Genomic DNA, 20,652 nt, shown 5'->3' on the forward strand with positions numbered 1-20,652 from the left:
CAAACAACTTCCCAGAGCCACCACCTTTTGCTCACAAATAGCATTCAGCCAGCTATTTAAATAATTGAATGGTCTCAGTCTGCACTGCATCAGCCTTGGCTCACGTAGCCTTCGACAGGAAACAGATTCCAGAACCGCTGGGAACGTGTTCCTGCGTCGGCCACAATCATAACTGTAAATATGTGAGCTCTCTGCTAAATCACAGTTGCCCTGTTGGAACAAAGAAAACAATTTCCATCAAAGGCATACTGACAGTTTCATGACTCCTTATCCATTTTAAACTATCAATCCTTCTTCCCACTGTCCCCCCGCTTCACGTTTTGGAGAAGTCCTGGGCTTCTCCAGTCTACAGGCTCCAGTCCGCCACTTGAGCAGAAGCAAAATGCATTATTGCCTAGAGCATAACACAAGTATTGGACAGTTGAGTCAAGGCAGCATACTTCAAAACTTTGGTCGTTTGGTCAGTTCTGTATTATTTAGGAAGATTACTGCACCAGTCTTCAGCCACGCCCTAACTTTCAAAGGAAGGGTATCCCAAATTATTTCCTTTCTCTAGATCCAGATCTCAGCAAAAATACTACAATTCATACAAACTCTGCTCTGAAGAGCTTTCTGAAATTTGCTGGAGAGAAGTCAATCTTTGATGGGATCCTAACCCCCACAGTAATAGTGACCTTTTCACTTAAGCCTCACACAACCCACTTAATTAGCCCGCTGGCTAATGAAGTTTGAACACCTATTAAAAAAGATAAAATTAACAAAACCTTCAAATGTTATCTGCTCACTTCGGTTAATGTTATCTTCTCCATTCTGTTAAGTAACCAACTTTCACAAAAGATAAACAAAGACATTAAGTTGGTTGAGGACCAGACACTGCTTTGGCAGGAAACGTCAACACACACACAAAATTCCCCAACTAGGAATAAACATCCTGACATTTCCAAGACACAAGATTTCCAAACAATTTTACTTCTGAGCCATTTGAACACTTCGATTTGATAGTGACATTTCAGTTTGCTTTTCCACTTTTATATTTTACTAAAAGAAAAAAATAACAGATAGAGAAAATTCCATCTAGCTGGAATATTTCAACCTTTTCACCCCTGAAAAAATACTCATAAAATAAGTTGAGTGTAAGTCAGTATTTTAACTTGGACAGGAACTAATTCATCTGTCAATCCATAGGCATGTAAATTTGTGTCAATTATATGTGTCCAAGGGAAACATCAGCTTATACGAAGGATGAGACTTCTTGCATGTTTAAAGACTACCCGTTACTGAGACTGAGAAAAATCAGACATACACACAGACCTCCTGCATTATTTAACTTCTTGTCCATAAACAGTACTCTAGAAATTCAAAACAAGCCAACCAACTTGTTTAATTTTTGAAAAGTCTAACACTGTGCAAGTTCCAATATTACTGGGAAAAGCCCCAGCTTCTCAATACATTTCCTATTTGTTTCAGTGTGGCAGCTACTACACTTCAGAAACTCATCAGCTTTCAAAGAGGATTGGACTGAGAATAGAAGCCCCTTAATGCAAGACTACTGTAGAAGACTCCTATTAAAATTGATTATTATTCAGGCAATATCAATTTCATTATCTCTGATCGATTCCTAGCAATGCTCCTTAGTAGCCTTCAGTTACGAACGCTGTATGAACAGTAACTTAATACTGCACAACGAATTGCAGTCCTGCTGCTCCCAGTAAATTTGGTAACAGTCTGACTTATTAGCAGGCTTCTAGTAAATAGCTGTCATAGGTGCTGACTGTAGGGAACTGGATGTCAAAGCACCACCAAAGAGGGCTGAGAAAACTCTTTCCCCTCGAGGCTTTGTTAATTTGATTTATGTGTACAGGCAGGAAACTAATTGCTAATTGTTGCAGAGCATACCATGGAATTACAGCACTCTAACGCCGTATCTCAAGAGTACCAATAGACTTCAGTTTTACACTCTGCTGATGAGATGCATCCTAAACAGGAATTTGCGAGTGTTTGGTGCTTAAGAAATTTTACAAGAGAACTCTTTGCAATGCCCTGTGCCACAATCTCCTCAGAGAAAACAGCCACCCTCTGAGCACGCTGTATCGCTGAGAAGTTGAGAGCCAATACAGTTAACTCAGCAGGAGCAAACTCTTGCAGTTGTTCAGGTAATTAGTAGATAGTCGACGTATCTAGTGCCACTAATTAAATTGTTAAGGGGTTTTGTTCTCGAAGGTTGGTTTTTCAGTATCTTCATAGGTACGTGCCTAGGACCGCTAGCCAAAATTGCTGATTCTCCTTGTGTCGAGTTGCGAGGACTGGACAGTGAAGGTCAACTTTGTCCAATTTCTGTATCCTCTGGTACTTTCGCATTGGAAGCAATTGGCCGAAAATGAAAACTGGTTGTCGTGTCGGCAGGCCGTGTGCTTTTTTTCCCCTCAGATTCTTTCTGTTAGAAGAAATATGGTTTGCTTACATCTATAAAACTGATAGATGGCAATGTAAATAAGTCTGTTGCCTCTAAATACTGCCTTTCAGCCAGCATTAATGTCAGAATCGCTCAGAAATGTCTAGTTAAGTATTTCTCTTTTTCAGGTAAAGTCAAGTACAGGGCCTACCACTCACCAAAAGTTTTTTAAGAGGTATGGATTTTAAAAATCCATACTTGTTTCACCATCTGTTCCAGTCTGTCATGCTGAAACAGAAACAATCCCCTGAAAATTTAAGCCTTCCGAACAGCCCCAGGCAAAGGGGAGAGCAAGATGTCCTGGGGTAGCCCAGCAAACAGGAAAATTCGAGGTATCATCAGTCCCTCCCTGATCTCTCTGTTACCCCAAGCAGGCGGGAGCAAGGTATGCCAGACCTTTAAAAAGCAAATTACTCTCTCATCTATGCTGACCCAGCTCATTTCATCATCTATTAAGAAAAGCAGTACTTGTCACCATTCAGAATTGCTATTCTAATTGGGACTAAATTGCCCCACACTTTTCAGCAGTCATGGTAAAGAGGTAGATAGGTAATGGCCATGGAAATTGGTTCTCTCTCTAAACCCGAACCACAGTTCTGCTACGACGAGTTTGAGGCAATTACCGCAAGGTAATCTTTAATTTTAAAATAAGTAGGATTACACAATCCAAAAATAAGTGATCAGAGCAAAATTCATTTATACTCTGGAGCCTGTCAAAAACTAGTGTTACTTTTTTTTAGAAATGTGATGCCCTGTACCAACACGGAGATGTCACGTAGGAAAGCACTGCAATGGGAGAAGATCAGGTGCCAGGTCCTGTTCCACCTACTGCAGAACAGGTCTGTGACCCTCAGTCCCCTACATGCTGTGTAACCTCTCAGCAGTACTGAGCTGTCCCCCATCTACCCCTCTCAAAATGCCACCCTGAGCCTAGGAATGTTGCACTGAAACAGACACTGTACCACAAAACCTGGCAGATTTAAGGGGGGGGGGGGAGGGGGGGGTGATCTTCAAAAATTCCCAATTAGCTTATCTATACATTTTGCTTTTCCACAAAATACACCTCCTGGAATGATACGTTTATAAGAAAATACTCAAAAGCCTCATTCTCAGTTTTCACACTGATGACATATGATGTCCACCCAGGACATCACATAAACCACACAAATCCTCCTGCTTCTCTTCTTTTGAGAGAAGGTCTCAGAGGTTTGGAAATCTCTCTTTTACTTTCTTACATCTCAAAGACAAACTAAAATACATTTTTTGTCTTTAAAGAGTTTCTGAACTGGTAAGTTGGCCCAACTGTGATTTTTCTATTTTCCCTAGCACAGAACTGTATGTTGGTTTTGACAAAGGAGCAGTAAGACAGAAGCCATTCTTATGGGCTGTGACAGATAAGGAAATTTATCAAGGGACTCTAATTATTATGCTGATGTGGCATAATAGAGCTTATTGGATCTAATTCATTATCACAGCAGTGTATTGCTTAGAAAAAATATTTTAAGGCAACGCTGTGTACTTTGTTTACAAAGGACACAGCTATAATACAAAAAATCAGACTTTACTGTAAATGATTTCCCAAATCAAACATCTAAAAATCAATTTATTTATATGGTTACCATTAAAAAACATAATCAACCGAGAGAAAAAATTGTTCTCGGTGAACCACACAGTGGACTTGAAACATGAAACATGTCCCCTTCAGTGTTAAGGAAACCATAAGCTAAGACATTTTTCAAAAAGGAAGAGGAATTTTATAAGCATATGCTGTAACTGACCCTAACAGTAACAAAGTTACACTTCCTTGTCAAGCATTGTATCAATATAATGCTTCCTTCTTTCATCTATAGAAAAACAAATGAAAGAGCTATATTTGGCAACTTATTAAAAAGAAAAAAAAGGGGGGGGGCAAATTGAATGAAACCAAAGAAAACTATAAACCAGACAAGCCTTTCTATTAACACCTCTGAAGTACAGATATCATTTCTTTTTTGGTTAAAAAAGAAAAAAAAAAAAATCGTGTTTGACATAAGTGGGTATCTGGAGCCTAAATTTATCAAGTCACTGTTCCACAGATACCGCTCAGGTCACACAGGGCATCTTTCTTCCACAAAAGACACCTCCTCATGCTCTCAGAGCCATTCTTCCCTGGGGAGCTACCAGGAGGATAAGTGGGAACTTTCACTAGTTTGCCATTACTCTTATCTCCTTTCAAAAGGGGCTTTGTACTTATAAATACACATTCAAAATTATCATGTGAATAAAGAGAATCCCAAGTGATTACACAGAGTGTGGGAATGAAATAAATCTAGAGAGCTCGCTTAGCTCCCAGTTACCCAGGAACATACCAACATCCATTTCTGACGATGTAGCAGGAAGGACTTCATACTCAGTCTAAATACATTTAATACTTGCATATACTTTAATACTTCTATGGCAATACAATAGATATCTGAGACTGATATACAGGAAAGAAGAGGATGACTTCCCACTGAGATTTGCTTTTTGCAATGCATTTTTCAACTGCTGGCATTACAAAAAAACCAGAATTTTCTTGTGTACAGGGGACACAAAGACAACCGCTCAGATCACAAGTGAGCAGCGGTCTAGGCCAGCAGACTGCTACCATCAGCCACGTAGATGTCAGTACGTAGCTATTAATTAACAGTAGCTGTTAACAGCAGTAGGGACAAAATGGGTCTTTCCTAAGCGAAGCAGTCACCAGAGCCCTCCTTTCTCTCCTCATACCCTTCCTTTAGAAGGAGAGGCTCTGCTCCTGCCATAATTTCTCATTCCTGGGACAGCAAAGGCAATTTTGCCAAGCAGCAGCCTGTAAATTTAATTCAGTCCAAATCTCGAGAACTGAAATTTTCCAAGAAGTTCTAGGCTCTCTTTGCTCGTCAGGTCTGTGTTTCGCAGGTTTTACCTGATAAAAAGGTTTGAAGCTCCAAGGTTTTAGCAGTACTGATTATAACCGATCAGGGACAAGAAACACTTGGGTATGGAAGTATCTCAGTTCACTTTCAGAAAAAACAAGTAAACTCCTTTTCTCACTGCGTAGGCACTTTTGTTTCTTTGGCCATGACCGCATAGGAGAGCTGCTGCTGCCTACTCTCCCAAAGCCCTTTGAAGAATTAAGCTTAAGTTATGGATGGCATCAGGCACCAGTGACAAATCAATTCTTGCTAGAGATGGATTTGGGAGATTCTGCAGGCGATATTGCCAGCTGGAAGAAGGAACAGATATGCCTCCAAAGGACAGTTAGTTACAACTAGATGTATTACGAAGGGATTTAAACCTCCCTATTGCTCGAGGGGGAAAAAAAAAATGATAGTGAAGAAAGCGTTTGAGTCAGACTATACAGGATGAAAAGCAGAGTTGAAATATAGGAGCTGCTCTAGACTGGATGAAGAGCAAAGCAAAGACTCTTCCATCTCTGGCCCCCAACCCAGTCTTAATCATGGAAAAATGTATCCAAGAGGACTGTGAATCTGACAGTAACCAGGATGTATGACTGTTGAAAGGAATTACAGAGTAAAGCAGAATAAGGCTATAAGAATTTTAAAAATAATGTTTGAGAGAATTAACTAATCTGACAAAAAAGGTATAGCTAGAGTTATCATTGACATCAACACAAATGTCCATTTTTCTTTACCCTTATTATTCGACGTGAATCTTTGTTTATCGGCTTGATTTACAAGAGTCAACGCCAAAATTACAAATTCCTAAAAAAATTATCATAGCCCCGCAATTTCCAAACAAATTAGGATTGTTTCATTTTTATCTGGTTTTGGAGCAACAAAATTAAAATAATTTCATATAAAATAAAAATACCACCTTTTGTATTTCCCCTGTTGAAATGCTCGGCACTGTTAAAAATGCAACACAAAATATTTTCTTTAAGAAAAAAATGCCAAACTGGATAGCAGTAGTTATTATAATCTTAGGGGTCTTTGACGAGACTATTTCTGCTACTTTCTATGCTTTCATTGCCTTGTCCCTTTAGATTTCGTTAATAACATTCAACTCAAACCTTAAGTGAAAACACTCACCAAAGTTCAGTTTGCACAAAACTCAAATGTTTACCCTTCTAAAATATAAAAGCTTAGCAACATATATGATGACCAAAATCTTGGCAGCTAGTGACAGTAACCTTGAAGTCAGTGACAACGCTCCCTCTAACTCCAGACCAGGGCATCTCAGATTTTTTCCCTTGTCTTCTTCCTGAAGGTAGGGCAAGAAACAAATCACCCAAGAGGCAGAGGGGACACTACACAGCACAAATGGCACACTCATCTTTAATTTGGGGAAGGAGGAGAAAAAAAACATAAAAAACCAAAACAAAACAAATAATCAATCCACTCATTATAAACACAAATCTGCTGCAAATAATTCAATTATGTGGTAATGACCATTGGATAGCTAATCTGCATCTGGTAGATGCACAGCAACAGGATAAAGATACACTTCTTTAGCAACCCCCTTTTTTCACACAGCAAGAAGGAAAAAACAGCTGCATTTTCAAAAGCACTTAAGTGGTATTAGAAATCTGAATCCCGTTTTAAGAAGTAGCTTTAAAAAGTCAGTTTTCATTGAAAATTGGGCTCGTTTACTTTTGAGAATTCAACAGTGTGCTTAGCAAAATCGTTGGGTGTTTCTGTATTTTTGAAAGTCTGCCTCTTATGACCTTAAGCATTTATTATAAACTTTAGAGACTTCCACATCTAAATGCATTCATCACTTTTGAAAACAGGACTTTTCCTATTCTAACGATTATATTTCGCAGCTGCAGACACATTCCTCAGGGAGCAAGACCGCGGACTCAAAGCACAGATGACTACTCTCCAGCTATGCCCTCTTGACACACTCTAAAACGGCTCCGACAACTCAGTCTTGCCATGGAGTCTCAACCTAGCTGTCGCAGGAGATAGCCTACTTTCAGCCTACAAATTTTACCAGGTTTGTCCACCTGTGTTGCCCTAGTAAGTTCTGCTGGTTACAAATATAATTTTAAACAGCGCCCAAGGTATTCTGTATCTCGAATTCTATTTGATCTCTTTTGGATGTGGGATTTATCCCCTTTTCATATTCACCCTGAAGGCTTGTGGGAGCTAAGTTACACCAAACATGAACTAAAACCTTTTCATATATCTTCCAAAATAAAACCAAAAAGAAGTCATATTCATGGCACAAAGAGATCTACTACTACTAGATTCCTATCAGCTCAGTGATGTTTGCAGAATTATGTCTGGTTTTACCAGTTCTGACTCTGCTCGTACTATGGAACAGGTTGCTTCTCTGAGCAAAGTTAGTTTTCACACTCCGAAAATGCTAGATTTACTGATTGAATACTATTAACAATATTTATCCTAATTTTTGTCAGCATGTAAAATGCATCGTGCAGGGTAAGGAAAAGTCTTCATTTTTTTGTGGTGACTGCCTTCTCCCTTTTCAGGCACCTTGGACAACTTAAGTCCTCTTGAAACCTCTGAAACATCAGGAGTAAAATGATTTCTACTTTTTATCGTCAAAACTGTAAGCGCTTCCCTACAGGGGGTGAGGGGAGATGTTCAAAAAGGCTTACAGAGATAATCTTTACTTAGGCTGTATCATTAATTAGGCAACTTGACCAAGGCCAGTAATTACAACCGTGCTAAACTGCACTGAATTTCTGTAGCATTGACATTTCATGGGAAGCAAGGTGCAAAGTTGAAGGAATGCAAGCCAGCACAATTACTTTTCTTACCTAATCTTTTCTAGTATGTCTGCTGGGAAAAATACTTAACACAGACCTGGCTGATGTAGACAGCCAGTATGGGATTGACAGAAGAGCGACACACAAGCTCTCACCAAGAGCCTCCAATGGAGAAGCTGGACAGGAACACCTGCATCCCCCATTTCAGCAACCCGAGCAGACAAACCGCTGTTATCCTACATGATTCTTCATTCCTAACACAGATTGGTAGAGAGGCTTCATTCGACTCGCACAGAATCCGGTCCAAATCCCAACAAAATCAACACAAGTTCCCTGGTGCACCTCTGCAACCTCTTCAGAAGCCCAGAGGGTCCCAATCCTCAAAGCTTCACCTGACCACAGCAGATTTCATCCCAATAGGAAGCTCCCACTCCAGACCTCCAAGCACACTAAGGTGATGTCTGCTTGGGCGATATGATTGGCACTGCTCTGTTTTTTATACATATTTTTTTTCTCCTAAGTCCCTTATCAGGACTGTTAGCAAAATCCCTCACCATTACTGAGTCTGATCGAAGTAGTAAGCTAAGGAAATTAAATTAATGTCATTCTCAGTAACATTTAGAAATTGCAAGCTAAGCAGCTGCCACTTATTCCTAGTAACTCAAAGTACATTATATTGAAAGAAGTCTTACAATAACATATATTGATTTTGTCAGGTTTGGGCCTTTTTTTTCCCAAGCAACATATGTTGCGTGCTCTATATTTGTGGGACTACATATACGCAGGTTTCATTGCAGTAACTCTGACTCTTGCCAAACAGATGTTGAGGGAAAGCAACTTAACACAACATGGGATAAAGAATGTCTCAGATCAAAAAGTTGGGTGAAGAAAAATCTTTTGGATAATGTGGTATACTAAAAGCACTGGTTATATATTTATATACAGAATCAATAGGTAGCTGAATTAATGCTTGACCACATTTGTTGAAAACATGCTATTACGTAGAAAAAAATTACCAAATGCTAAGAATTATGTTAGTTAAAGGATAGCGACTACGTAAGTTTTTTAAGTTCCAAAGTATTCATATACTTCATTTTACCTAAAGTCCAGATTCTCACTAATAACCTAATAGCTAGCTGAAATAGTTTGAAAAGTGAAGAAGAGTTTGAAAAGGAAGGGTTTTAAACACCCTTTGAAATAATAAAATAGCAAGCAATTCCCAGTCCCCAAACACAAAGTTTTGGAGTATTATCCTGAGACTGACAGACTTCTCTGCAATTTGCTGTGATTTGTGTAATATCCAATCAGTAGGGCTTAGCTTATTGCAGTACTTTGTTCATGACCAAGCCTAATGACAGAACTCTGTTCAATTTACTCTGAAAAGACGTTTATTTTTTACCATTCAGAATCAACATTTTTCATCACCTATACCCTTTCCCATTATGAAAATAATTAAATTTGTATAAAGTAGAGACAGTTCATGACGTGAAAACTGACACGAAATCCTTCACATCTATTTTTTTCCCTTGACTTTAGTAACAGTGTTGGCTCAAAACATGGCACTAACTGCTTCAGGATTTTAGGCTTGATTTAGCAAATATAATAAAAGACAAATTATGTTAGAAGAATTCCGTGGTTACTTTCAACGTATTTCTGATCTACGCAAGAACAACTCTTTGGATGTCCATGACATCAGTCCTTTCTAACCTCAGGTATGTTAAGGTCTGCTGCTGCTGAACTGGTACTGATCAAAAAATCTGCAATGCGCTTCCTTTATCATGAAAAAGGAACTTGCAGTTCCAGAAGCCAGAAATAAGCTCATCTCCCCCCTCATACAGAAATAACTTTCAAAAGTTGGCAGGAAAACCTAGTTTCTTCCACATTCACTGCTACAGAAGAGTGATTATACTCTGATACGAACGTGTAATATAAACTCTCAAAGCAGTGAAAAGATTCCACATGGGAAAAAAAATTAAAATCAAACCCAGTCAGTAGATATTCTACAACATTTTATATTCATAAAACAGGTACTACAGAAAAAAAAAATAATAATTTCAGAGGTCAATTTTTCCATCACAAACCCATGCAGACTAAAGGTTTACTTCACTGTATAGATTGAAAAATAAAAGCCAGGATTCACTTATTTGCCAGAGACTACATAGGGATTTCTTAAAGCACCAAATGTTACAAAACGCCATCTAAAATCTTGCTTTTCAACAATGTTATCTGACAATCGACTGGATCTAGGACAGTTAGTCTATCGTCTGTATTTCTATTCACTTTGAATTATCTATATTTTTCAATTGAAATACATTAAAGCTAATATTAATATATTTAGCAATAGAACATCATTAAAGCAAAAACTATAAGGATTAACACAAATCCACACTGTTAAAAATTACTCTAGTTTCATATACGTTTATGAAAGCTTCCCAAGCATCATGAGAGAACTGAACACGAAGAAAAAGTCAAGGCTTGTAAATAAGATTCCACATAAAAGAAAACCCAAAAGGTCTTAACATTGGCTCCTAGTATTTAGACAAAAAGATGTCAAGGTACATACCTGTAAATCTGTTGAATATTTTCAGCTTTGATTTCCTTGAGAATTTCATGGTAGATATGAGGGTTATTCGGTTCTTGAGATGTTGGGGAAGAAGGGCATTTCTTGCGTGCGTAATATCCTATCACAATTCCAAAAATAAATAAAATCAAAGCAGTGCAAAATACTTTCAGTATCTGAAAAAAACTGCAGCGGTTGCTCTTTGGTGCCTGTCTTGTATAGTGTGAGACATAGTCAGGGTCTTCCTGAAGGCGCTGGAATCTTCCCTTTGGAGAAGATGAAGGCTGGATGGGCTCGAGATCAAGGTCAGGGCTCTGGGAGTTTCCCAGGTGATGCTGGATCGCACCATCCAGTCGGAAATGGTCAAAGCCAGGCTCCTCCAGCTCTTTTTCCATGTCCCATTCCAGTTCCAGCGCTGTGGCTTGAAGCTCATCGTTATCAAGGTACGGAGAGTGCCCCTGAGCTCTCTGGTCTGCATTCACTTTGTGATAAGCCATCTTTTTATCTATTAAAACAAAATTTAAAAAAAACCCTAAGTGTTTGTTTCCTTATGTATACATAAACAATTTATTTATTCTTTGTAAACCTAGGAGAACTAAACATATACAATAAAAAGCAAAAAAGGGGTTCTCAGTATTTCACTCTCCCTGTTTCCACCGTCCTGTCTTCTTCTGTAGGAGATCAGCAGTTCCATGAACACCGTCAGAGGGGAAAGAAGCTATTTAAGGGAATGTAATATATTGTAAGTATATGAATAAAGGGAATTTACAAGTGCCAATGGCAAAACACAAAAGTTATCCTATTATTTTGTCAGTCCCCAAGATAATATTAAAAAAAATTGAGTGAAGGCACAGAGTTTCCAAAACAATTATTTATTACCTGAAAGTAATTTTAAAGCTTAAGAACTGTGTGTATCAATTTCATTTCACACACCATACGAAATAACGCTGTTAAAATAAAGTTGAAAAAGTAGAAATAATATAACTTGGCTGATCTGATTCTAAACACAAGGAAATGACAAGTTAAAAAAGAAATTTCAGGGTGACACTGTACTTACACATCAATAAAAAGCTTCCATTTAGATGGAGCATTCTATTATTTATAGGTATTTTAAATGCATAGTTCCTGAATGACTGATGAATTTACTCAGAAATTGTCCCAGCTGTTTTGCTCCACTTATTTTTCCCATTTTAATGAATCAAAAGCACTGCCAGGTAAGTATTTATATCAAAATCATTCCTTTAATAGCAAGGCATATCTGTGGCACTTCAAGATATTTCTATGGAAGTACGAGCCCTCTAAAGGGAACTCTGACCTCCAATACAAACATTCAAAGTCAATTTTCAACAAATCATTTTTAACAGACTGCAACAATAGGGTGCCGTTTTCCTCCACACTTTGACAATAGCTGTTCCATCACATAAGCATCTGTAATGTAGGGCTTTTCAAACATCAGACTCACTCATCAATTAGAATAAAATGAAGATAAAGATATTAAACCTCTCACAATGATGGATATTGGACTGACACCTACAACAGTACATTATCCCTCCATTTTTACATTTTAAGGCATTTTCTTTCTCTAAGACTTACCTCCAGATAGCATTATTGAGACCACATAATAGATGAACCTACTCTAACGGCAAAGTAGAATTTAGCTTTTTGAAGCTCTCTGAAGAGAGCAAACTGTTAGAAAGCATTAATATAATGAAACAGCCCATTGTCCACTAAAAGACTATCCTGCTCTATACAATACCAATTTACAGATCCTATTTCCTTGTACAGTCATATAAATATCCCTCGCCTGTAAGCGTCAGGCAGTCTAGGAACAGTCAAGAAAGCCCATACTTGAGGTATACATTTCAAGTGTAGCTATTGTACACACTTGGCAAACCAATTCACCACCTGCAGTCCAAATTCTTCTATATGTAGTGGAAGCAACAGACTTCAGCACGAGCTAAACTAAAGCACCTTAAATTAGCATGAAAATCTGCATTATTGATTTAAATAATGGTAACAAATATTAAGTCTCTAAATTCCAGTTGAGTCAACAAATAGCTTAGCCTGCAAAGCCGTTCTGGCTGAACTTTACAGACTTTCTGTTAGCGCAGCCCTCAGGTTTGTGAAGGTCCCTCTGAACTGCAGCGCTACAATCCAGCAGGTCAACCTCTTCCCCTGCCGTTGTGCATCACCTCGAGATATCTCAAGGGAGCATGCTGTCTCCTCGTCCAGGTTGTTAAGGAAGATATTTAAATAATGTCAGCCCCAGAACCGATCCCTGGTGAGCTAAGCTTCTTACCAAGCACCAACTGGACATCAAGTGACTCTATTAATATCCTCTGGAAATTTGAGCTAACTAATTTTCAAATTGTTTATCTGCCCTTTCACTCTATCTCCTCCTCTTGGTGGAGGGATTAATTTGCAAACCATCAATGACAGAGGTCACTACTAGATAATAACAGCTGCCCAACAACCTCATCTTTCCGACTCCATTTCATACTGCTTTTTATTAGAAATTAAAGGCAAGTGTTTTGTCCTTTAAAAGCAAAACAAATCACTACTGTATTCCATAAATACATAATTTTGACTCTAGAATTACTACAGTCATTTAACAAACTGCTTTAGCCAAATAAATAAACCCTTACCAGATTACTACAGTATTACCCATAGAACAGGAATTAAGGCAGTTTTTCAGATGCAGTTGCACAGCAAATATTCATCTTGCTGAGTTTATAAACGTTGATCATTGCATATCTGTGGTAGTTAAGTTTTCTCTATGTCATTTTAAAAACGTATGTTATTGTTCAATGGACTGTATTAATAAAGGTTATTTAAATGTACACATAAGCGCATAATAAAAATTCCTATGAAATTTCTTCAAATGGTTGTTACCGCAGATGAGTAGCAACCACATTCCACAGCTTAGTATCTCAGCAATTCAATTTTGAGACAAAGCACCAAAACCAGTTACCTCACTCCAGGAAAAAAAACCAAACAACTAAACAAACTAAAATAAAAATCAATATTCAATTCAGTTTTATATTTGAGACCAGTCTTTGGAGTATGGGATCTTCTTAGCAACACGTGTCCTTCACTTTAGTTAGAATGCAAAGAATGCAAGAGTAGCCACAGTTAACATCTTCACTTTTTCTACTATTATTGCTAAGTTCATTATTTGAGTGTAAGAACACAACACAAGTTACCACGAAGTACCTGAGATTAGGGCCCACATATTTAACCATGCCAACAGCGATTTTAGGAAGGGGTTCTCAAGGCACAAGTCATTTGTACCAGGTAATCTATATTACCAGTTCTGTTTAGTATTTGGCTGGTTAAGGAAGTAGGCGTGACTTAAAGATTATGTATCAAATGTAATTTTAGGTAGGAATTAGAGGGATAAACACTACATGGAGAATAACAAAAAAAAAATAGACAATAGAAATATGGATAAACTACAAAGTCAAGAAAAAACACTATGATACTCTAGTTCAGTCTTCTCTGTAACAGACCATAAAATGAACACATTTTTGAAAGACACTTTCGAAAACTTCAGGAGATAGAAAATCCATCCCATCTGCCAGCAAGCTGTTTCAACGTTTAATTGTTGTTAAATACATGTTTTATTATAAAGATAAAAGAGCAACTGCAAAATGCCAGAAGTCTGAATGTGCACTGAGTGAGCTTTAAAGCCATTCTATAGGGACAGCAAAGAGGATCATAAACTCCGCAATACTGGACAGAGGCAAGCTGACGACCAATAAAGTTGATGTGCATTTCTATACTTCCATTTATTTGTGGGGAGAATGTTTATAGGGAGCTATCAGTTCAATACTAAATATCCTTTCAATTGACTGTACACAAGAAATCAGGAGAGTCAGCTTTATCGGATCATTATTGCCTTAATGAGCCCATTTCAAAACTATCTACCTGTTCTTTCATCTTAAAAATAATGCTTCTGATGGGTACATCTTGTTATGAAACAATCAGAAACTTTTTTTGTGATAGCTTTCCTGCTTGAATCCCTTATCAATGAAGCCTTTGAAAACTATATAATAGGGACTACATGAAAGGCGTTGCATCTGCATCACTGCCACTCTCTAATACCTCCACAACAGAAAGGTCAGCTTATACAAACATTTTATGAAACCTACAAGGGAAGACCACTATGAATATATATAACAGTTAATTCTTTGTGACTGGCGCTGTAGTTGTTAAATCCAGTTCATAAATAGCTGAGACGATTAGCAGGCTCATTCACAGAAGAAAGAGTGGCAAGTGTTAACACGCTGCCCATAGCAAACGCCTTCTTGGGCCACTTAGTGTTCATTACTGAAAAGGCAGGTTTTACCCAGAAATTGCACTGGAGGCATCGCGGCCTCTTTGTATAGCCATAAAACCAGAAATCCAGGGTTGTTGGCTAATCTCATTTTTAAAGGTTCTTTAATTTTTATTTTCTTCTCGGTATCTTCTATACAGAGTACTTTTGCTTTAAGTCCTTGTAATCTTTTTGTGTCTAGGCAAACCCCCAAAGCAGATATTGTCACCTGTTTGAAGGGCAAATAGCTGTACTTATCATGGAAATCAACACCCACCACACATACAAGTCTTTAAAGTGTATATGACAACAATTTAGTACTTTGTTAGATGAGATGATGCCAAGTTTCAAGCCTAGACAAACTTCTTCAGGGTTATAAATACCTGACAAAAGTTCTTTGCAGAAGAGATTATGATGCCTTTGTCAACAGCGGCATTACATTACACTGTAATTCAAAGAATAATGTGATATTTCCGTCATCACTTCCTTAATTTTCTGCAGTAATGATTTTTCCCTTCCCTCACGTTTGGGATATGGACTTGGCAACCAGTTCAGTTACAGTAGGACAATTAAGCTCCTTGTCACTCCGCACAACCGTCATATAAAAACAAATGACAAAACTTTCCAGTTGTTCACATTTCACTAGCTGACTCAAGACAAACACAATCTGGAAGAACGTGCAGTGTTGTAGCAGAAGACAGAACAGAGAGATCAGACTTGAGAATGAAGGTGTGTAGAACACAGGTAAGTTGAGTCCAACTTGTATCTTCACTTAACACTAAAAAGTACTTTTTGGCATATGTGAGCGATGTAGAATATTTAACTTCTTCAAAATCTCTCACCAATTTTATTATATCACAGACAGCCATGCGGACCAGGATACCATTAATATTAACACAAAGGACGACTACATGACAAGAACAGGGTCTATAAAATGCACCTCGATTGATAAGACTTGCACACAGTGAAGTCTGGTTGGAAGCGAGAGTTAACTTGCCTGTCAAAGCAGTGATCAAATGCGTCAGTTGCTTGAGCTAGAATATCCTGGGCCATCCAGGTGTGCATAGGTACACACGTATGTATTTGCCTGCTGCCTTTTCAGAACCTTTGAAGGCCTGGGGCTCAGAACAAGAAGAATTGCTAGGAAGCTCCTTCTCACCAAGCAGACAACTATCCCATAACAATGAGGCAGACCCAGCTGGTCTCTAATACGCTGGGCATGTATTAGTAACATAGATCTTTTCCATCCTCAGACATGCTTAGTTTGCAAACACCTATTTGCCTGAAACAAAACTCAGAAATATTTACTGAACTTATAGTAGCTAACAGCATCAGTGATATATGCATAGCCTACCTAGGAGGTTTATTAAAACTGCAGCGTAATCAGATCACTATAAATGACTCTGTTACAGAGCCTATGCACTTCTTGTGGTATGTGCTGGGCTGCTGACTTTGCTTTGCTTCCAGTTTCAGAACAGCTTGTCCCTCCAGTTTGGGTGGGTAACAGCTCAGTTTTCTAGCTGCTCAGTCTTTACCGTACTCACTTGCAAACATCAGAACAACAGGTCTCAAACAAGGTGGGAGAAGCCCCACACACACCGGTTCTTTAGTCCATGAATTAATCACTCATCTTTCCTTTAGGCTCAACACTCAGATCCCACTGTTCTCCTTGGGAAGGGCGTTGGATAGCATTGTAATGTTTCTAAAAGCAAAAAAGTAGATGGAGAAACAGGACTCCCAGCGCTACGAGGTATGTGTTGTGTATTTCTTAAACTAGGTATAAGGGGAAGAAATGACATCCTACCTCTTTGTTCATCTGCACTAGGTCACAGCCCCACCACCTAGCCTCTCCTGCCCCAACCACCTCCCTGCCATTTACCTTCCCACACCCCTGCCTGAGCTCCTGTCCAACCCCATCCCCAGCACACCAGGCTCTGCTCCTCCAGAGCAACGCTGTCCCTCCCCACCGCCGTCCCAAAGCCCCTCGCTCCTCCTTTCCCTGCTAATGGAGCTGCCACTCGGCTGCAGCGTCTCTTCCTTGGCTTCCCCAGGGAATCACGATAGCTGATGGGGGGGAAAGCCTACCTGACACCAAGGGTCCCTCAGAAAAAAAGCACTGGAGTTCTTATCCCTGCTTTGGATTTCAGGGACTTGGAGACACGATACAATTACGGCAAACAAAACGCATTCAGAAGGGATGCGGTTGTAAAACATAAGAATACGTTTCCTGCAAAAGACCTTTTCGCCGTGTGTTTCTGCCGGTCCTTGCCATAGTTTGGTTTAAACCGCAGCCACCGCTGGATCCTGGCTGAAGCCAGCTGTTGAACTCCTCTGCCCCTCACGCCCAGTGGGATTTGGGATGGTCAGCAGCAACCACCTCTTCCCGCGAAAACCCACCCAAAACTGCTCTTTGAACACGTTAATCTTTGCATTTTCCCATCTCTCCTCATACCAACTGCCTGTATACTAACCTAATATTCAGTTTGCCTGCATATGTATTTTTTCCAAATTCAAGGTTTCATCAATAATATATTTTGCATTACATTTCCCCAGACATTATAATTGCCTCTGAAAGAAATAAAACATAAAGCTTTACCAAGACAAAACCTATTATTGGGGCATTTGCATTTAAGCTTATAGTTGAATTTGATGTGAAATAAAATTATTGTAAATGGTGTTTAACTTGAAAATGCTGACAGCAATAGCTGCAATAACAGGCCCTAGCAATTCTTAAAAAAGTTAATTTTATATGACTCATTTCTGCTTTGGAAATTTTTACATTGCCAGTCTTTGATTTGGGCACAATTCACTTTGACCCCCCCCCCCTCCCCCCCAATCTCTTTTTTTCTCGTTAATTACAGTCAATCACATTTAAATTATTGTAAAAAAAATAAGTGATTTTAACTTTAAAAATTTGCAAACTGTACACTTGCAAGCTACTACACTCTAAGAAACTGTGCTAATGGGAGCCTACTATACTTCAAAAGGTGCAAAACAATATTACAAAATACTACATGATTTCAACCATGTCTTTTTTAAACAAAACAAAACCAAACCAAAACAAAAAACCCCAAAAGGTCACTTTTATGGATGAGCTACAAACAGGAATCTGGCCTCAATGTGAACGTAGACTCCATTCCTGCTTTTTAACAATCATTGCCAGAATCTAGCAATGAAAATATTAACACATTCTGCTGTGGGGAAAAAAAAAAAAAAAACAACACCCAAAACCCAAACTGATGACTCAGGAGCAGTTGGGATACAAGATTATCTAGCCTTAGTCTAGTCCAAAAATGAGATGGACATGAGTCAGCCCTGCAATTTCAGTTTAAACCCTGAAGGGATCTACCCCCTGATAAAAGGACACAACAGGCAGCAGACCTGCAAGCGTGAGACACGCTCAGGACCCAAGACCAAGTTTCGGTAAAAATGTAGATTGCAGACAATAAGTTGCTTTCACATCCCGTCTACAAGAAAGCCAGCTCTTAAGCAACTTGGACACTTTAGGACATGTCATCTCCAAGCAGAATGATCTCAGATATATAAATGAGCATACATGAGAGAAGGCAATTTAAAAAGAGACGAAATTTCAAATCTGGTTTTAAAAAGAATAGATTTACAGACAGAGGTTTCCTCTATAGAACCTGCACGTGTGACTGACCTGTGCACAACTTCTGTTCCCATAGAAGAGCTAGGGCTCCAGCTGGAGATGGCAAATACTCTCAAAACCCTGGTTCTATGGCTTCTGTTGAAGAGACCAGATCTGACAGAGGCATGGGGGAAGAGCAGAATGGACTTCACCTGCAAACTCCCTGCTACTCCTGGTGATTCGCAAGATCAAATTATCTAGGCTGGTTTTCAGAGCTTAGGATGAATTTCGCAAACTTACCTGGTTACAGAAGACAAACCTTCCTATTATTAAGATTTCACACGGAAATCAGAGATACACGTGACATATGAAGCCCTAATGTCTCATGTCAAGAATAATTTTTTGGATAAAACCAGCTTTTAAATAATATATTTAAAATACTGATACACACAAATCAAGTGTTTCTATTGTCACTATCCTGTGGCCTTCTAACTTGCTGTAGAAAAATAGGTCAGTACTTAAAAAAAAAATAAAAAAATCATTATTTCAGAGTACATTCTATAGAAATTTTTTTTTTTTCATTTCTTGCTCAGTGGGGTTTTATTGAGTTTTATCAATTTCAGCAATGACATAGAGCCCTTAAAAATAAAATATTATGGAGCAGAAGATGGCAACATTTACAATTTAGCTTTATTGGAATTTTACTATATTTTGATGGATGACAGCTTTAATGATTCTGTGCATCGTTTATAGCAGAAAACACAGTAAGGCAGTAACATAATTTTCTGCTTTTTTCAACGATCTGTATCCAAAGAATTCAGAAAACAAGCAAGTTTACTTCATAATCACGCCAAATTTATTTTCTGGGTGAACTCTTGAATGTTAAAGCTCAAGTACACAGAGTGATGTTGCCACGGCAACCGCTATTGCAACCCAGGATGGGAACATGTTTATGAAAGCACATTTATATACCCGTATACACATGCCGAGGCACACCGACGCTCCAGACTCCTGTCAGAAGGCAATCGAGCTATTCACGCGTTATCGGTCCTGATTCGGCTCCTGGCAAGGCAAGGGGACATTCGCTGAAGCCATTAAGCTGCAGCAGCCCCATGTATGATAGGTACAATGCAAGGTTGTTTCTGCATATTGTGGTCATGAAACCTTCAAGCCATTACTCCTGTTTCTAGGACCTAAACGAGGAAACCTTAATTTGCCGTAAGATGTAATATTAGAAGATTTAGTGTTGCTATAGCTATAGGCGAAGAGAGAAGCAGTAATATGTTTGGTGTCCTTTGACCTTTTTTTAATAAATCTCCACTGAAATAAGCTGTCAAGTTTGAGAAATGTCAGAGTATGGTCATTTGAGTCTGCCTGGAGGTGTAATTTTGCATGGTGTACAATTCCTGTGAATTTATCACAACACGTTATTTCACACATAGTCAACACGGTGTGACATTCAGCATCCTGAATCTGCCAATATCTACATGCTGAAATGAGTTTATGATTTCTCTTTAAAAGAAAATCCAAGATGCGTTAGTTCAGGTCAACAGAGGAATCCTCAGTGGATTTCCAGGGATAAAAATCAAAGGAAGCATCCCTTCCTTCTGCCGCTTCATCCGCATACATATCTGTCAGGCAGCTCTGCCACTCTTGACACCGCCTTTCCACATCAGCCAGCATTGAGTTCATTGTGGAAGTATATCAAATTAAAAACTGATTTGTTCCTTTAGTTGAGTATCACTCACTCTGCAACACATTTCAGATCTGTGATGAAGTACGTCTATATGTAAAGCTCTATACAGCAGTAATATATATGGTTTCAGTAGCTTCCCAGGAGAATTTTACACTTTCATGTCAGCCCTTACGGAATTAGCATCACAAAGAGCAGCCAGATCTGATGCTTCTTCAGCCAAGTCCTACCCAACTGTGACCACAGCCTTGGGAGAAGAGGCACAGCTGCTTAGCCTATGGTTTTATGTTCAGCCTCTGATGGACTCCCAATCATCACTTACAGAAATCTCTCATCCTTGCTGAGGTG

General features: G+C 38.8%; 1 protein-coding gene across 1 annotated transcript in view; it reads right to left on the reverse strand.

Moving 5' to 3' along the window:
• The window catches only part of NAALADL2 (N-acetylated alpha-linked acidic dipeptidase like 2), a 507,372-nt gene that overhangs the window by 286,215 nt on the left and 200,505 nt on the right, over positions 1–20,652 (reverse strand). The window contains exon 4 of the mRNA XM_052804208.1: positions 10,711–11,212. Coding sequence (XP_052660168.1) covers positions 10,711–11,204 — 494 coding nt within the window. The 5' untranslated portion in view covers positions 11,205–11,212. The remainder of the gene's footprint in view (positions 1–10,710; positions 11,213–20,652) is intronic.

Source organism: Harpia harpyja, chromosome 12 (genome assembly GCF_026419915.1).
Source record: "Harpia harpyja isolate bHarHar1 chromosome 12, bHarHar1 primary haplotype, whole genome shotgun sequence".
NCBI classification, from domain to species: Eukaryota; Metazoa; Chordata; class Aves; order Accipitriformes; family Accipitridae; genus Harpia; species Harpia harpyja.